At 37.4% G+C, this 18,451-nt stretch overlaps 1 protein-coding gene across 2 annotated transcripts in view; it reads left to right on the forward strand.

Annotated features, from left to right (window-relative positions):
• The first annotated feature begins 32 nt into the window (after positions 1-32).
• The window catches only part of LOC136250371 (putative sodium-coupled neutral amino acid transporter 10), a 23,266-nt gene continuing 4,847 nt past the window's right edge, over positions 33-18,451 (forward strand). The window contains exons 1-9 of one of the 2 annotated variants that reach the window (XM_066042573.1): positions 33-203; positions 6,042-6,159; positions 7,476-7,521; positions 7,584-7,680; positions 16,382-16,522; positions 17,376-17,497; positions 17,997-18,099; positions 18,159-18,258; positions 18,313-18,392. In XM_066042573.1, coding sequence (XP_065898645.1) covers positions 120-203; positions 6,042-6,159; positions 7,476-7,521; positions 7,584-7,680; positions 16,382-16,522; positions 17,376-17,497; positions 17,997-18,099; positions 18,159-18,258; positions 18,313-18,392 — 891 coding nt within the window. In that variant the 5' untranslated portion in view covers positions 33-119. Of the gene's footprint in view, positions 204-6,041; positions 6,160-7,475; positions 7,522-7,583; positions 7,681-16,381; positions 16,523-17,375; positions 17,498-17,996; positions 18,100-18,158; positions 18,259-18,312; positions 18,393-18,451 lie in introns of those variants that run through there. The other variant, XM_066042574.1, reaches the window with a different exon arrangement.

Below are 18,451 nucleotides of genomic sequence, written 5' to 3' on the forward strand. Positions count from 1 at the left end.
AGAATTTCATCGTAAACTGACCCAGAATTTTGAAATACCAACACGAAAGAAATTTTAGGAACTTGAGGTTGTGGGTTTTTGTATTCACGTGACAAGCTTGTTTGACAATTCAGATAAGGATGCGAAGTTGGGTATGGACGGCGAATTTAAGCAACAGTATTGTCGGTGTATCGGTATTGGCCATGCCGTTTTGTATTCAACAGGTAAATGCACTGAAGTATACCAAGCACTACAGATGCATGCGATGTTGTAGACTATACAATGTTAATATTACGAATCTGGAATCACTATGTTTGTATTTAATGGTTACAAGTGTGGCGTGGTTTTTCATGGACGAAGTGATTGTACAGATTTGTAAGCGCGCAAATAAATATTTTCATAAAATTATAGGCGTTAATTTTTCTTAAGTTTGTCTAAATTTATTGGTTTTTGCCAGCTTTAATGCAGAAGAACACTATTGATTGCAGATTATGTATTCAAATGACAATCGAGGGTTTACAGATTAGCTATATATGTTCTTTGTGGATGAAGGCACTTATTTAAACAGGCAACCTTTAAAGAACTAGTAGAATTTTTGATACATGCTAGTATTGTTATTCAACATTTAATATTAGAATTAGTAGAGAGTTTTGTCAGCACTGAAGGTGATTAGGTGCTTGGAATTTTAAACATAGTGTTGTGTAGTATCTTCCAGCAACACCTGATAAAACATGCTCTAGTCTGCACTATTAGGAAACATGCACAACATAAAAAATAGTAGGGACTTAAGTAATCGGTGCATGGGTGTACTTGCATGTGTCCTGGTTGGCCTGGCAACACATCATTTGTCAGTGGTAAGGTTGGCAGCGCTCTCATCCCTAGATATTCCCTCATGTTGGCCTTATAAGCATGCATACACTGAGGCATTCTTTTTGCTGGAGATTCGAACCAGTTTCATGACCCAGGCCTGGCTATTGTCCTCGCCCAAATAAAGAAATAAATTATTCAAAATGTCCCCTGACTAATTAAATGAATAACCTTCATTGTGGTTTGGATGTGTGGGTGTGCATTGGCATGTACATATGTTTACTTTAACTGGACGTACAATGCCCAAAGCTGAAATCTTTAAATTTTTAAGAGAATGATATAAAATGCACATGATCCCAATCTACTGAAGATTCGTCAGAATTTAAATTTGTGTGTTACAGTGGTTGGAGTGAATGCATCCTAGTGGTACATTGGCCCAGCTTTTTAAGGCTATTTGCTTATATATAGAACCCCAGGAGAATCTTCCCTTCCTGGATCTATATAACATAATATATCTACATATCCCCACAAACATTTCATAAGAATAATTTTATTTTACATAACAAATGCATGATCACAATAGGTGAATTACTGAGGATATTGGTATATTCTTTCTATGGCTTTGTGATGCACAACCCTTATCAAAATTTCCTTTGTATGGATGAGGTGGTGACATGATGGTAGAACCTCTATGTATCAGATACTTTGATGCAAGCAATTTTGTTAAAATTTTGAATGATATTGTTATTACACTTGTCCTTGATGAAGTACTGTTATAAGGAGTTTGTAATTTGTCAGGGCTAACATTGGACTGGTTGAGGTTTGTAGAGACTGTCCATTATAGAACAGATTAACTGTACAGTGCTCTTTATTCTGTACTGCTATTCATTTCAATAAACAAAAGACCTGTGCTATGGAATGAAGCTCAACCTGTAAAATAGACCATAGTGTTTCAATACTAGCTTTAGATTAGGTGTACTTCTCAGCTTGCAGTTAAGAATACGTGTAGCAGTCCATCATGTGTAGGCAGGCAGGAACAATGGACAATTAAGGCATTATCCATTCTAATTACTCTAATATCAGTGATTAGTTACAAATGTCACTTTATCTGTCGTGGTTTAAGAGAATGATATACATTGCCATCCTATCAATACAGTCTGGGCTTGTTTTACATGGCTTAAGGCTTTCATACCTGTGTGTTAGTGAATAATATCTGCTTTGTGATCAGGAAGTACAGTGTGATGATACCCCTGAATTATTGTAAAGCAAGTCTTCATTAAAATGTTATTCCGGAATATGATTTCTCTTTTTTATGTTGAATTAAAACCGCTGGTATGGTTCGGTAGCAACATTGAAAAACTTGAGCTTTCTTGCACACTTGATGCAGAACGCAGATTGTCTAGAAGGACTATTTGTTGGTTTTCCTAGTACGTAGTGGCCATTTGAGATATCTGTGTGGTGTCACTGAATCATTCTCGGAAATGTACCGATCAAAAGGGACAACTTCTAATGCATTTCCAATGACTGTTTTACAAGTTAGTGTGGGGCGCCCTGGCAACTTCTATATGACAAAAGAATAATTTATCAGGAGTTTGCATAACAGGTGGCTTATAGAGAACGTGCCATCCAAATATGGATACAAAGTTGGTAATTCTATTGACCATGTGCTTGTTGTTTACACATGTATGCATGTACCCCAATGTAGCAATAACGAAATCATTATTGGATAATTTAAGTACAACAGTATTGTATTATGCATACCATTACAATTCAATGAGGCATACGAATCTCTCATTTATGGGGTATACTATTATTTGTGACTCTGTAGAATCAAGGGTAAATAATATTGCACGTGCACCATCACGACTGGAACATTTGTTTGTAATTTTCTCCTGAGGGATCTGCCACCGGATATCAAGTCAGATGTTTTGTGTCGAAGTGGCATTTATAATTATTTGTTTTCTAATGCATAAATGTTTCAAATCACATTTCAGCTTGTTTTCTTCCCAGATTTCGGCCAATCAAATTTTTGAACCTCGTACTAAAATTACTGCATGTGACTTCCGCTTTAAAGTTGTTGTCGCACAAGAACTATTACAACCTCTGGTATTGTGTTGTTGTAAGCCTTATTAATATAAATATTTGCCTTCAAACTTTGCTTGTGTAAGACAATGAGGGAAGCCACACAAAAGAAACCACAAAATTTTATATGGTCTTTACCATCTGGGACATTCTAGTATGATGTGCAAAATGTTTTTCTTTTAGTTATCTCCAACAGTGTGTAATTATATTACAGAAAGAGGTTTCAAGTAATCAACAACAGATTGGGTATGTGTTGATGTATGTGTGTGTGTGGTGTGAGGTAGTAGCCAAATGGATGAAGAAGCTGCCTGGTGTTAACAAGGTTCCAGGTTTGGTGCCCAATTACCATTGTTTCTTTGAGCAAGAATATTTCATAGCTCCAGTATGCCAAGCTGGGGCAGCATACACCAACTGTCCGTAATATGTAACTGATGGAACTTCGTAACCCCATGCCTATCCCACATGGCACAGCCTCCTGTGAAATGCTAATCCTGTCCCCAGGAGGATTAACTCGTGGGACTCGAGTACACAGGTGGGCTCAGTGTTTCATTGGGTAGGCATGCCTGTGTGCATAATAGTCAAATTTGGCTTTCTTGTGTGCGTGTGTGTATGTTGGTGTATGAGAGAGTGATTGACAGAGTCAATGACATGAGTCCATGAGTCAGATAACATTTCTCTGTAACAATCTGGGAGTATCATTAAGATGTGCTAGCAAACTTGTCCAGTCACATATAGAGTAGTGACAGTTGTCCTATTACATGTATGCACAGCATGACCTACATGTGACTGATAGTAATGCTAAAAAAGAAGACGGTGTGGTTTTTGCATTTACAATAATCATTTAGTTTGTGTCTTTCAAAGTTAAACTTTTCATTTATGTGTGTGTGTGCTCGTGTGTGTGCGTGACTCTTATTCTATAGGTATTGTCATGCAAAACATGTGTTCTACCTACACACCTTACGTTAATTCTTAATGGTTAGTGCCTCAGGCAGTTATCGATGCAGCCAGTGCATTATTGCAGTTATATGTGTGGTATGCATGTTATTGAGGTGTGTGAGTGTGTGTGTGTGTGAGGCAATATATAGTCAAGTTCCAGCATGGTATCACAGATTCGAATGCTCCATGATGCTCAGTTGATTTCACTGTTAAGCAAGAAACTTTACTCAGATTGCTCCAGTCTATCCAGCTATATGGTGTCAACTGGGGAGGCAAATACCCAACTGTCCTTGTCTTGCTTAGTAACATTGGAGTCATTGTGGAATTTGGATTCTGCAGTCTCTATCCGTGAGATTGGCCAAGGGTCCTCCTGCAGGCTTAGTCCTGACCCAGGAGGATTTGCCCGCACAGACTCTTGGTGATTGAGTGGTGCACAGGAAATCAAGTACTAGTTTGCTGGGAAGTAAGCTATGTGCGTGCGTGCATCTGATGTGTGTCACTCTGTGTGTCCACGTGTGCTATTTGTGTGTGGTGTTAGTGATTTATACTTAATTGTGTGTGTGGCATTCTGTTATATGTCTAGTCTATAACAAGTATAGACTTCTAGCATGCATCCCAACTGAAAGATAATGTTGTTTAACTGTACCAAGTGCTTCAATAGTATTAGATTTTTGTCTGTATGTCTGAATAGCAGATTTTCTCATAATTTCTTATTGACTAAATTCACATTATGAATAACTGAAAGTCATAGTATGTCTATAACAATTCAAAGCAAAAACACCAATGAGAAATGCATTTTGCCATCAGGCATGCAGGGTCTACTCAGGGTGTAGTACTAAGGGTGGTGTGTCTGTGAAAACTGAAAGTGGTTGTGCCCAAATTTCTACGTATAAAGGTTTCTCACTGCTGCAATGCCTTTTGATTGGCACATGTAATGGAATCATGTTTGATGACAATTTCATGCCTATTTGCCTCCAGGTTGTCTGCCAGTAGCTGTGGATTTAATTGTTGGTCGATTACTTTTTAATTATCTGTGTCTGATCATATTACATAGGAAGGCTAGCTGCTGTACATGTGTAGATGTAGCACTGTCACATTTCTACGAGGAGGAAACTGCTCTGTGTACTGTATGTCATGAGGGGTGTGTATATTGTTTTAGTGATGGTGGTATGGATGGTGAAAAATACACATAATGTTTTCTATTCCAAACATGGTATATATTCAGATATTTTGAATGTGCGTGGTGTAGTCTGTCCACGTGTGTGTGCACATGTGTGTCTGTGTGCACGCGCATGCAAGTGTGTGAAGCTGTGTCAGTGAGTTGGTTTGGTGGTCGTGCATTTTGGTCAGTTGTTCTGTCACTCATTTGGGCAGTCAGTCAGGTACAAAGGTACACTACTATGAATTCCCTAGTATGTGACAATGCTAGACTTGTTGGTAGTCTGATATGTTGTTGGTAGTCATGTTCATGCTTACCTGTTTCTGGTCTTGTTAAGAATTTAATCACTCTTTCTACATGAAGTGTTTTATCACTGTTGTTTGTGTAATACCAACCTTGTCTATGTGACTGTCTCTGACTAACAAACATGTCAACCAGAGGTCATCCTTTATGATACAGACCAGTAACAAGAATATATACTATCAGTAACATGGAACAGTGTATATACCTACATATGTAGCATATGTAAGTATGCTTGGTGTACAGTGGTTGCTAGTCTACCAGGTATTTGTTCTGGTGATGTTGGGCCTAGTTCAGTTCCCAAGTAGACTCCATGTGTGTATGTGTAAGTTATGGAACTCTTTAACTGAGAGTGTACAGTGGATTACGTTGAGTTATCTGTGCATCTGCGCATATGTAGTATACATATGAAGTTGTCTAGCATGTAATGTGTATGTGATCCTGCCTTGTGGGAATCTGGTGCTTGGCAAATTCATTATAAGAAGATAATAAAATTTTGACTATTTTGTAATCAGATACGTATATGAAATAGCTTGTGTTGGGATAGAAGAAAAATTTTATATTTACTTGTATGCTCCCTCTTTTCCTGCTTATTTCCTGCCACAACAATGAAACCTCACTTATTCATGACCTCATTAATGAGGCCACCTCTTATCCCAAACACATGTAAGGTGTACTTCATGACCTGCTTAATAATACCACCTCAGACCATATTGTCTATCAGGGAAGTTTCACTGTACATTATCTCCACTGTATTATGCTTTTCTCTCTTTTATAGTGTGGGATAATCCTTGGACTAGTTCTCATGGTGTTTAGTATGCTACTGACACAACTTTCGTGTGGACTATTGATTCGTGCGGCCCAAATTTCACGTCGTTCCTCCTATGAGGCATTAGGTAATAAAATAATACTTTTAAAACCCATTAGAGTGTTACCCTCAATTATCTTAGAACTTTGTTTAGAATAACAGGATGGATTTGTGGGCCCTTGTCCATCTTTTTGGTGGGAAAAATAATACTTGTTTACTTTAAAGTATTTGTAAGCATTTTGTGGCCAAATATGAAGTATTTTGTACTAAATGTTTGTGTTATTCAGGCATATTGTGTGTTTGTACGTGAACTGCTTGGTGAAAGTAATTCAACAATTATCAAGAACCCTCAATCCCAATTGAAGGATAATATGTAGCCCATAAGTAAATCATTGCGGCTTGTATCATGCGATTCACTAACACCATAGCTTGTTAAAATTCAAATTCGATATTTCAATTATCATCATTGGTTTAGTTTCCCTGACACATCAAAGAGTGTATTTCATGCTGCATTAATTGTGCTAAACAGCTATGAAATTGTGAATATGATTTAACCTGGATGTGGGTGATTAAATAAATACCCTCCAGCTTAGTAGAAAACTTTGATGGTGAGAGCAAGTGATTAGACTGATGTCTGAGTCATATAGAAACCTTATGGTTGATCCTGTAACCCATTCAAATGGACAGCCTAGCTACATTGGTAGGTTGTTATTACTAGTCTTTAGAAAGCAATCATGACTGCTCAGAGAGAGAGAGAAACTACATGTGTAGGGTATTAAGCAGTCTACTTTGTATCATAAATTGACAAAAATCTTAAAATCATGTTCGCAAAACCCATAGGAAATTTCCTCTTACAAAGTATCCCTTTTACCAACCAAACCTTACCATATTTTCAAGGTAAAGAAACTTTGATACTATTTATAGATTGCAGCATGCACAAATTTTGGTGCAAAGTTCTTTCAGTTGTTTAACGCACAAAAGAAATTTGTAGATATGTTATTGAGGTTATGTAGGAGATTAGGCCTGTAATATGATATATAGGTAGCTTGGCTGATAGTTTTACAAAATGTTGTGACTGTGTTGGTCCCCTATTAATGTTGCATGTGAGATGTTAGCAACATGGAACCTTTGTACTATTGATGGTGGTTTTTGTTTTGGTAGTAGTGACAAAGAATATAATGGGTTGTGTGTGACAACTGGTTGGTGTGTGTGGGTAAACTAGAAATAAGATTGTATAAACTGGGCTACACACAAGAGTGTGCCGCACACAAGAGTGTGCCACACATGCACGCACGCACAAGCGCATACTACACACACATGCGCACGCACACTATACGCATGCACTCAAATACACGCATGCACACACACATACACAAAATTCAACTCAAATTCTATCTTGTGCAGCTTTATCCACATTTGGGCCATTAGGGAAGAGCATTGTAGAAGTAAGGTGAGTAACACCAGTACTTACGGCAGTGCACCTTTACTAACACTCCCTGTTCATCTCCATAGTATTATTGGACTACAGTTGGGCTCCTGTATTGCCTACTATGTCATCATTGGTGACTTGGCCCCGCCTGCCATTGCAAAAATGACTGGACTTGATTGGGTATGTTGGTATTGTAGCCATAGCAATGTGTTGTGTGTAGGATTGACTTGTATCATTGATATATGGATGTAGTAGAACCTGTTGGTTACTTGTCACCTATCGAAATTATACATAATTTTATTGTGATAATGCACCTCTCTAACTGCTTATAATAAGGCCAAGAGTCCTGGAGGTGACCGACCAGCTTAGACAGGTTCAACTATAATGTAATTAGATCATAAGTGTTATTAGTGTGTGTGGAGACTTGTTAGGTTTATAAAAAATATATATATATATCATAGGGACTGCGTCAGCAGATTAAAGTGGTGTTTTGACTTGTAAAAAAATCCATCCATCCTCTTGACTAGATAATAATAATTTCGAAGTTGCCATTTACGTATGGCTGCTTGTAGTCAAGTGCATAGCACATCATGTCTGTCAGCCTCTTTCTGTTTTTAATTGCTGTAGAGTAAAATAAATTGCAAAATACATTTTGGACTTGTAAGAAAGCCATCCAATAGATGATACTTATCCTGAATAATCTCACAACGAATCATCGGTGGCCATGAAAAGGACAAATAATTACACTCTTTTGACTAGATATGTCTTGTGTTCTCCTAAAGGACCATTGGCAAGTCTTACAATGAAAGAGGTTACACCTGTACAGTGGTTTAGTCAGCAAATTATCTAAACCATCTGTATTATTGACTATTTCCATAAACATCTGTTTTGAGCTAAAGTTCCATGGTACCATAACATACAGTAAATCATTGATCCAAAAGCTCTTGAAATCTTGTTTAACCTTATCACACCATCATAGCTTCACGCCATAGGCAGGTCGTGTCTGAGGCAGCCATCCTGGTATGCGATCATCAGACTTACATGCAAGACTGCCAAAACTTTCAACCAACTGATTAGTGATGATGTGTTGCTTCCCAGCTATGTATTTCATATTCCATGGCTGGCTGGTACATGTTTCCATTTACTGTTGTTGTACGTCACGTCCTGCATTGTTTGTGCCACTCTTGTCATGTATGATAATTAATTTGGCGGAACCACTCAAGGTGTAGGTAAGACTTTATAGGGTTTCTAATGAGTATCTCAACATTCTTTACATTGTATTAAAATTGTTTAAGCTTGAAATACCCAAGTGATAATGGTTTTTTTGAACTTCATATTTGAGGTCAGACATATTAAAAGCTCATTATCCCATCGCTTTTGTGCCAATTAAGCTGTTTACTTTGCAGCCAGTGAAGTTAATGTGTTAATGTTATGAATTTTACTAAACATGACCAGAGCATTTTGTGGCCATGTAGCTCATTGAGCACATTGAGCATTGTTGCCAAACAATAAGAACATTCAAAGTGCTAAAGTGTTCTTACGGTACATTGCATGGCCCCTAGGTATTTGTTCTAGATAATGTGCATTTGATTGCTGACCAGACAATTAGACTTTTTTTTAGTAGCAGTAACTTAGCAATTACTTTGTTTTACCATCAAGACCACAAGCACTACTGGCCATGAGAGCCCGAAAATTATTTCATTGGGTAGCACCAACAAATTTTTTATTTTTTCCATGAGCCAGCACAGCCCTGTAATCTCGTCTCTGGACTCCAGTTGTAGTCTGCCTCCATTTTGAGGTCTAACCCTTGCCCACCCTCCACCCCTTTGTGAGCACTCGTGATACTACTTCGCTCGTCCAACAGCTCAGATTTTCTATTTTATTTGGCGGGAAACTCTACAAGCAGCTACAAGTTCTGAAAGGTAACAGATTGATGCATCTTTTGTGTAATTTTCATACGTGTGCTTGCTATCCTTGGAGAGTTATGCTGGCTTGAATTCTTTAAAACCGTTTATCTCGAAAATTCTAATGTGTGATTTGGATCGTTTTTCCAAAATCCAGTCACATATAGAGAAGCTCCTATTGGTAATGACATCACTTCAGAAATCATCTACACATGGGTTACTTGTTTCCTATTATAAAGTGAGACCTCTCGAACTCTCCCAATTGAGGGCTGCGTCAAATAAGAACAATATTAGTCTCTGGCTGAATAGCAAACTTGACTACAACAACAATAAATATCCATTATGGTGTAATACTATTAGCTGTCCCTTGTGCATTTTTTTAAATGACTATGCAATGTGAATTAGTAGATTTGGCCTAATGGATGTTGTTCTGATGTCAGAGGCTTTTTGATGCTTTTCTTACAATTACAGTGTTTGCCTAATGGATACATATTGAACCTACCTAGACGAAGCTCACAATAGCTCAAATGATGCTTGCAACATATATAGGTATAGCTACATGTAAATATGAGTGTAAGGGAAATTTTACAAGCTACATAGTGGGGACCATTAACACCACATCAAGGAAACAGAGGTATAAAGATCACCCATAAGCCTAGTAATAGTTGTACTCACTTATGTTCTGCCTGTTACACATCTCTACATGTGGAGAGCAGTATATGAAGCCCGCCAAGATTCATTCCGCTTACTTTGACAGTAGGAGGAATGTTGCAAAAATTTTATGCAATTTCCGTTGTATTGTTATGTACCCAAAATTTTTGTTGATCAACTGCAAATCACCATCTTGTGTTGCCAGCAAAAAGGACATGGGACACAAAGTCCATGATGTATGCATTGTAGGTGCTGCAGTTGGCAAATAAAGCATGTCTCTGGCACAAGCAACACTAAATAGTGAAGATATTTAGCCAGTAGCATTTACCATTTTTTGAGTTACCCTGGTCTGAAGGCATCACTTTTGTGGAAAACATTTTGGGTCACTCTGAGGGTTTCGTTTTATCTAACCAATTGCTGCTGCCAAGTTGTCTTGAAGGATAGGCAAAGTTGATATTTTTGGAGGGAAAATGCAAACCTTTATGGTCCCTAGCGTACTGTATGATAAGATGGGCTCAGCCTCAGGTATTATGGTGTAGAAAAAGTCTACTTGCTAAAAAAGTGACATTGTTGCAAACCTTAACTTCAAACAGTCAGTTAATTTTATTAAGCATGTCTATTTTACTGCTAAAATGATATTTCACAAGAAAAACAATGCTACCACTGGAGCCAGAGGAGTGGACAGTGGTGTGCAACACCTGTGTAACACTGACCACCTACCCCATAAAACTAGCCGCCCTGAATTGTCCTACAGCCTCTAAGTTATTACAAACAGTTGGTATTAGTAATTGTACATTGTGATGTCACAATAGTGATAACCTCAGAGGTCACATTAAACCTATATGGGCCAGGAGATTGTCATTACATCTTGCTTGTTTTGGTCATCTTCAAGCAAAGATGTTGTCCTTAATAGGCAGGTGGTTGTATTAGAGAAGTTACTTACTGATTTCATAGCTGAAGATCTCAAAATTTGGTTTATATAGATTATTTGTTTGTAGAGTAGAGTAGAATAGAGTAGACCACTAAAACATGTTTTTCTGTGTTAAACACACTGTTTACAATATGGACAACAAAATTTTATCAAAACCTTCAAGTATTTCACTATAACAGGTGCCCAGGTGTCCCCAAAAGAAATGTATTATTTTGTTTACAGCAGTGCTTAAAATTTATTTGCTTAAAATTTATTTATTTATTTATTTTTTAATTATATTGTAATCTTTCACATGCATTTGTGGTATTTTCAAAAAATATATTGTCCTGCATTCTAAACTAAAAATTTTCACTAGAGGAGCACGCTTCTTTTTGGTTCGAAGGGCTCTAGTAGCCTACAAGGTCCTCACTGTCGTTTTTCAGTCACTACAACACCCATACAGCCTACCAGGAAAGCTCAAACATAAAGCTTCTTTGCCACACAAGTGCAGGTGTGGACACACACACACGCGCGCGCGCGTGCGCTTTTCAGAAATCAATTTCAGGAACCAGGTGTGTGCCCACAGCCAGCCACATGTCAACTGTGATGTGTGTCTGGTTAAAAAATACTGGTACCTGTTTGTGTGTACTGTACATAGACCTGAAATAATGGAACATAGTTTTATAATTCGTTCCAAAGTAGCTGACTCTTTATAAGGATGACAAAGTATTGGTTACCAGGTATGTTATAAAATTCCATGACCTACGCACGACTGTCGTGACATAAATGCCCATAATATGCGTGTAACAATAATCTCATGGCTCCCTACCTCTTTGGTACATAAACTAACCTGGAAACTTTGTAACAACTATGTTGGTAACTATGTAGGTAACTGGTTGTGTCATTCTGCTGTACATTTGAGTGGGATGGTGGTGGGAAAGTTTGTAAAAGTAGCAAAGTTTTGCTAAACTAATACCCTCTAATTTTTATAAATTCATCACAAATTTAATAAACCTTCCCAGCTATTAATTTTTATGATGAGTTTTCCAATATACCAGAGATGTGAGGAAACATAGTTGTGAGGAAACATAGTTGTGAAAAGGTGTCTGTTAAGTCACAAACAATTTGCTAGGCTATAACACTAGTTACTTCTACTGTGTGCTCATGTTTCCAGAGTCCTGTAAATCATTCTGACTTTGCTGGATCAGCTCTGCCAGACAGCTTGGCTGGCTGCTTTCTGGAGCTATCACAAGTGTTTTCAGTAGACAAAGAGGCCTCACACTGAGCCTGGTACCATCATTCGCCTTTTCTCTCCATTCCTTACTCCAAAATATAGCCCATCCATCACCTCTATTACCTGTAGTATTAATACTGGACTGAAAAAACAAAATTATCTAATTTAGCAGGTATGTATAATTGTATTTTACCAATACAATAAAAGCCAACATATAGCTGCCTCCATGGGAAAAAAAATTCTTGAGCAAACCTTTTGCCACTGGCGAGCTATTAACAGTGTGTGAAAGGGCGCATTTTTGTGAATTGGGTTACATGCATACTTTCGTAAATTTGTAGCCTTTTGTGGTCATACATGCCTGCTTTTGGTTTACATTATGTTAAGCTTGTGCCAGGAATGTATCTTATTCACATTGCATTAGATTTATACAAAGTGAAATCTCCATTATAAAAGGACAACCTCCATTATAACATGTGACCAATCGGCTCTGCAAAAACCAGGCTTATAGCCATCCAATCATAGTAATTTTGTGTATTGCAATTACTTACAAGCTTTAAACTTCTACAGACAAAAGACAATGTGTTATGATGAATGTTTAATCTGACCAAATACTGTATCATTTCGATTGACCACACAGAAAGAAAATATGAACTGTAAAAGTGGAAAGGACATTTGCAGAATTGGTTACATACCGTAAACAGGGAAAGTTTCACTGGGCAGTTTTTTTGCAGTTTCAAAGCAAACAGCAAAAGTTTTCCCACTAAATCAATAATTTTACAGTGTACTGTTATAGCTATGTTTAAGCTTTACCGTGAAACTTTCACCACGAATAGTATCAGTAAGCCTTAACCATGAAACTTTCTCCCAGCAAAATTTTTCCGATATACAGTATGTAGAAATTGAAGGTTTAGATATCCTTCTTTAGTTAAGCATATCGTAGTTGTGCCACGATAGTTGTGACATACCACAGACTCTGGTTATTAGGTGCATGTGCTTATTTATAAAATGAGAGCTACTGCCCCTCTTTAATCTATGGCTGGAAAATCATTATTTGTGCCCGCCATGTTTTTCAAGTGAATTGGATACCACTAATCAGTAAATAGTTTTGTTTCAGTCGAGGAGATGGTGAGTCACGTGTAGTTATTGCTGTTACAGTGTGCCTGGTGAAGCATTGAGTGTAGCACTTCTAGTTTGTTTTGACAATCTTCTGCTTCCATTCTACCTGACATGAGCTTGCCGCAGCGATTTCAACTAGATATAACCTAAATACGTGTGTTTAACAGGTAATATGCACTTATTATCCAAGTGCTCTTAATAACTGAAGTCTATGGTACTATTATAACTACATATTATACCTTGCTGCTATAGCCATGAACAAGCAAGTACAAATTAGTATTTAGCTATTGGTTATTGCTTAGATCCTTTGACTTGGTATCGGATCAGTAGGTATTTTGCTGTTTTGATGGAACACTAGTTTGTTTTATGATTGTCATTGTATCTGTAGATAAGAAGAAATTTGTAGCAAAGGCATATATTTAAAATACAAAAGAAGTGAAATCCAAGCCAAGCTGTATAAAGGGTGCGGCCTTCAAAAGCCTGTGTGAAAAAAGTTGTGAAATCATAATGATAAATAAATTTTTATAATGGCTTTTTCATTAACATCTGCCTTTGATTTCACAACTTTTTTCACACAAGCTTTTGAAGGCCGCACCCTTTGTCTGTTTTTGCATGGATTATAACTACATATTATTATATTCCTCCTTGAAGCTTTTGTTGATATACACATACCAAAAAAAATCATAGCACAAGGTATGTTGTGGCCTTATAAAAATATATGTTTATGACATGTGATATAAAAAAAATTCCTAAATCCTATATCACATCATCCCTAAATTACCTACAATAATCAGTTTATGTGGAGGCAATTCTCACTATTTAAAATATCTTTGTGTACAGCCAATAAAAATGCTCCAATGGCATCTGTGTTTATAGTTTTTGTATCAAAAGTGTACGTACAGTATGTGTTTTAAGTAAAATAGGTTTTCACCATTTTTTAATATTTGTACTCTTTGAAGTTAGTGTGTTAGTAGAAGAACAAGGAAGTAGTAAATGTTTTCGATATTTCTTGTTTGTGGATTATGCTCATTGCTGTGTTGCGTCTTTTCCATGGTGGCATGTTTTTTTGTTTTTTTTAAATTGTAACTTGGTTTTGGAAACTATTTCTTTGATTTGCCATAACAGTCATATCCCACATTCTGTAGAATACATGTCAAATATCCGTTGTGTACTTCTGCCCATAATATGGTCCTAGTAAAGGCAATATAAGTAGGAAGTTAAAGTCGTATGGCTTCTTTGTTGGTGTAGGTATACATTTCTTAGTTGTCATGGTAACAAATGTTTGTTTACCCCAGTAATTTAATGAGGTATTCGTTGCCGTGGCAATGCAGATATAATCATATTTGCATGTATGGGAGCGGACAATGAAAATTGTTTTGTGCTGTTGTGTCATGGCGTTGCTATAGTGTACCTAAACTGATTAGTATGCAGTCATACTTGTAGTTGATAGAATATTCATTTGGTGCATTTAGGATAGTGAGTGTGTGTGTAGTGTGTGTGTGTGTTGTACTGTAGTGTGTGCATGCATTGATACATGTTTGTAGTGTGTGTGTGCACTTGTAATGCGTGTGTGTGTGTATGTGTGGTGGTAGTAGTGGTAGTAGTAGTAGTAGTAGTAGTAGTAGTAGTAGTAGTAGTAGTAGTAGTGTGCGAGCGTGCATGTGTGTGTAGTGTTTGTTTGTTTGCTTGTTTGTGTACTTTAAGTGTGTTCTATGAGTGCATGTGAACGAAGTGTAAGTAGTGCACACATGTGTGTCTAGAGAAGTTCACAAAGCACATTCCGATACAAAAAATATATAATAATGAAGTCGTGACCACACTATAAAGGCTACCTGACCAAGAATCCCAGCAAGTCTTACATCTGTGTTGTATCATCAGTGATAGTCTACACATTGGCTATTAGTGGCCTGCCATTTTATGTCGTCAACATTTAAACTGGTTGCCTGTGTCTGATAAAATTAAGCTTAAATCTACTTGTGCCATGTTTCGCTACTTTCTTAGTAACACACGTTGCAAGAACAGCTTTGCTAATCTGCAACCTTGTAATCTCTCAAGCACCAAAAATTCTTTTCCGATCATCTGCCACTTCTTGGTGGAATTCTCTCACTGCTGTAACACCTGTTACTTACAGTACAACTATAATGAATTCATATCCTCTGCCAAGAACTTTTACCTAAAGTAATTATTTGTAGCTAACTATTTAGTTTTGTTATGTATTTTGTATTGTGTGTATTGGTGTGCTGTATATGTGTGTGTGCTCTGGTAGGGAAGAACGGCTATTGCCGACTATCATGACAGTACAATATAAATCAATCAATCAATCGTTTTGTTGTGTAAGTAGGTGCAGTAGTCAATGTAATCTGTGAAATTTCATTGTTGAGTGATTGCATTTCTACTGTGGCACTTAACAATAGAATCCATTGTATGGGTGAAATTATTTAGGAATTCAAAATATTCTAAGCTGATTCCTTCTCAACATATATGGTACTGTCGTGTTCTACTTTGTAGGGTAGTATTCTTAACTTAGTTATCTCACTATTTTGTATTAATATTCAAAGAGTTTAGTTCACACATAAAATATTCATCACTCTATTCTATTAAATACATCATGAGGTGTACTGATAAGTATTTTTTGTGAAGTGTGCAAATGTCTGACATGTTTTCCTCAGGTTGAGTCTGGCCTTATGAATATCAGCAAATGATCAGTGTATTAATTGCTGCACATAAAATTTCTAGTAAAATTTTACTGTAGGTGATGTCAAAATAAATAAAAGTTGGTGTTCAGGGTACATTCAGACTTACATAAAAGTGTGATGACGTACTGATAACTTTTTAAAGGTGACAAGCCACTATCTGATTGTTGGTGTTAATATGAGCTCATAAGTGCCATAAGGCACAAAGGAGCACAACACTCGTAATATAGCTGTGTTCTTACCATTGTCAATTTTTTCTTTGCAGCCACTATACACTCCTTGTGTACATGTATTCAGTAGTGCAAACTTATTCTCTAGCAGTATTGTATCTTATTCGTTTTGTGCACTGTTTTGTTTATATATTATATTTCAGAGTCCATCATTAATGAGGACAGTAATCCTGTGTGCCAGTGCCGTGGTGATTGTGTTGCCCCTGGCGATGATGAAGGACGTAGCTGACCTCAGTTCTATTAGTGTTGCATCTCTCTGCTTCTATGCTTTGTTCACCCTATATGTAAGTACTGTGAGAATATGTGTATGTTGTGTGCGTGCGCGCCCACATGTGTGTGTGTGTGTGTGTGTTGCCAACATATTCACCGTGGACGTGGTAACACACCACTTGGTGGTATGGCTAGTGACGTTGAATTGTGTGGCAGTGTCATTGAATTGTGTGGCAGTGTCAGTTAACTTCCTCATTGCTATTCAACAACTAGGACAGTAGATTGTGTATATGTTTGAACGTTTTGTATGAGAATTCAGGTTAAGTTGATGACTGTTATTATCCCAGAAGTTTGTCACCCTCCAGAAAGTTTGCTCACCTGTCCTAAACAAACAGTCTTGTTCAATGTTCCACGGTAACCTCCATGGGGGACTGTTGGGCAGGCAGAAAAGTGGTGTGTGCGTACATGCATGCATGTTGTACATGTACTGGTGAATATATGAACACTAGCTCACCTTTAGTTTTTAAAAAGACTACAGAGAGTCATGAACACCACGAGGCATTAGATTCCTCCAAGTGTACACACAGGTGCTTTTGTGACACAACACTGACTAGTAATGTATTTTCAATATCCATATTTGTACATAATGGATGATGGTTAAATAGGCTTTCCTCTGATGTAAATATTAAACTTATAAGACTTGATGTTACCAAATTTTTGGGGCCTATATGTTGTGTTAGTTCAACAGTACTATAATATTGCTGCTATAATGCTCTAGAGATTTTCAACAAAGAACCATACGATTTCAACACCTGTATTACCACTGTTATTAGGAGCTCACAAAATGGTGATAATGTACACATATATATGGTACCAGGCTTCTTTAGAAGTTCATATGTTACCACATGTATTATGTAATACATCCAGTTGATGATTTCATCACTTCCTCATGTCTTTGATGGTAGCATGTGGTCGCGTGTGGTGCTTTGGAATATCACTGGAGTCTTCAAATGTATACCAATATTTGCTCTTGCCTTCGCCTGTCACCCGTAAGTGTTAAACCCTACTTTGTGTGTGTATTGTGTACGTAGTGTATGTGTGTGTTTGTTTGTGTGTGTGTGTATGCGCGTGTGTGTGCGTGTAGTGTGTGCGTGCGTGCGTGCGTGTAGTGTGTGTGTGTGTGTGTGTTCCCCTCCAAAACTAGGATTTCTTTTTGCCTACCCAAACCATTTGAACTTTGTGATGAATGGTATCAGTTTAATGCATTTAGATAACTTCAGTTTGATCCTGCAGCCTTTCCCTGTACTTACATAATTTCACAGTAAATTGTATTTGATAACCACCACACCCACACCTGTAAAGTGCATATACATTTTGCCACTATCAATCCTATACTTTTTGTATTGTAACAGTAGAGCCTTGTGGAAGGCTATATTTTAGTGATTAAGCTAAGGTTTTTTTCTAAAGCTTCTCTCCCAGTATAATTCTTCCACTGAGTGGCATATATGTATTGTGTTGCACTGTATTTTCTTCTGTTTACCATCACAGACAGCTACTAATCATTTACGATGCACACCCTGACCCAACTGTCAGCAGAATGACTTCCATCATTTCCAATTCTGTTCACCTCATTGGATCAATGTACAGCTTGGTGAGATTGTTTTCCATTTATCTCCTCAATCATTTACACAGTTTTGATTTTACCCGTAGGTGGCCTTTGGTGGGTACATGACATTTTTTGTTGATCACGTTGATGGTGATGTTCTGTCTAATTTCTATCCCACATTGTTTTCTCAGTTGATCAAGTTGGGTATGTTATTCATTGTGCAGTAAGGTGTGTGTGTGTATATCTCCTTTCTTGTAGGGTTTGCACTGTCGGTAGTGGTCAGTTTTCCTTTGGTCATTTTCCCATGTCGTGTCAGTATTAACTCACTTGTTTCACAGGTGAGTGTGCGTGTGTGCGTGTGCGTGTGTGTGTGTGTGTGTGTGTGTGTGTGTGTGTG

The sequence above is a fragment of the Dysidea avara genome, chromosome 3 (assembly GCF_963678975.1).
Source record: "Dysidea avara chromosome 3, odDysAvar1.4, whole genome shotgun sequence".
Taxonomy (NCBI): Eukaryota; Metazoa; Porifera; class Demospongiae; order Dictyoceratida; family Dysideidae; genus Dysidea; species Dysidea avara.